Source organism: Entamoeba dispar, genomic scaffold (genome assembly GCF_000209125.1).
Source record: "Entamoeba dispar SAW760 scf_1105229463001 genomic scaffold, whole genome shotgun sequence".
NCBI classification, from domain to species: Eukaryota; Evosea; order Mastigamoebida; family Endamoebidae; genus Entamoeba; species Entamoeba dispar.
In genome coordinates this window covers 1-1134 of record NW_001855474.1, presented here as the reverse complement: position 1 = coordinate 1134, position 1134 = coordinate 1, and the positions used below count along the sequence as shown (strand labels likewise).

The 1134-nt window shown below is 19.3% G+C and overlaps 1 protein-coding gene across 1 annotated transcript, besides 2 other annotated features; it reads left to right on the top strand.

Moving 5' to 3' along the window:
• The first annotated feature begins 101 nt into the window (after positions 1-101).
• Positions 102-135: a sequence feature (AT_rich).
• Positions 136-614: 479 nt separating this feature from the next.
• Positions 615-1134, top strand: EDI_168880 (uncharacterized protein; the record flags this gene model as incomplete). Its single annotated transcript, XM_001740533.1, has 1 exon — positions 615-1134. A coding segment is annotated over one exon (520 nt), but the record flags the coding sequence as incomplete, so codon positions are not given.
• Positions 895-930: a sequence feature (AT_rich).

The following is a 1134-nucleotide window of genomic DNA, read 5'->3' as shown; positions in this document are numbered from 1 at the left end:
ACAGATTTTATTTTTAATGAATTTATCAATGTTGAAGATAATTTTAAGTAGATCAATAGTATTCAATTACTTTTAAAGTAACATTTCTTTTTATTGAACACATTAATATTAAATTATTCAATTAATATATTTTTTGGTAAATCTAAGTATCTAATATTTATATGATTCTAATGTCATAAATTTATTTTATTCATTGTTTTCTTCCATTTTATTTATTATTCAATTATCTTATTTTCATAGGAAGATATATTGTTTTTTTTTTGAGTGTTTTGTATTAAGAAGAATTCTGTATATATTCTATTGAATTGAGTATAATATGTTTTATGAAAGAATCCATCAGTTTTAATGATATTCTGAAGAAGTTGTTTTATAAACAGTAGTTGTATTCTGGAATAAAATAACAACCAATATAACTGACAAAATGGTTTTTTTTTATTTTGAAGTTGTTGAAGAAAATATTTGATTGTGTAATTAAATTGATTTTTTTTTTCTTTAAGACAACAAAAGTATTATTTATTGAGAATGAATTTTCAATCTATCTGTTCAAAGAATTCATTGAAATTTGAAAAAAAAAAGAACTTTATAAAAATAAAATCAAAACAATTTCAGTTAAAATGAAAACCTTATCAAATAGTTACAAAGGAGAATCAAAATTAAGTAAAATAATATTTAAAAACTCATATTCTACAACAACAACACCTCCATTAGAAAAAACATTATTTATGTTTTCAAATATTTGTATTATGAATAATGATTATTTAATTGAAGGGAAATTAGAGTTATGTTCAATTGATGGGATTATTACATTAAAATACATACCAACATTAAATTTACAAACAAATTCAACAGAAAATTTAGGAGAATTTGAATATATTTTAAAAGTAGAACATATTGAATTAATTGAAATTTTAAATACTAAAATAATTAATTCAACTACAAACAAACGATTCTATCAAATTCATTTTAAAACACAAACACATGTATTTCTTATTTATCCAAATTTCTTATTTCCAACAACTGCAACAATAGATATTCTTATTGAACAAATTAATATGAATGGATTTAAATGTATTTTAAATCATCCTATAAAGAAAGATATATTTCCAATATCTTATCAAGTTAAACAACAAATAT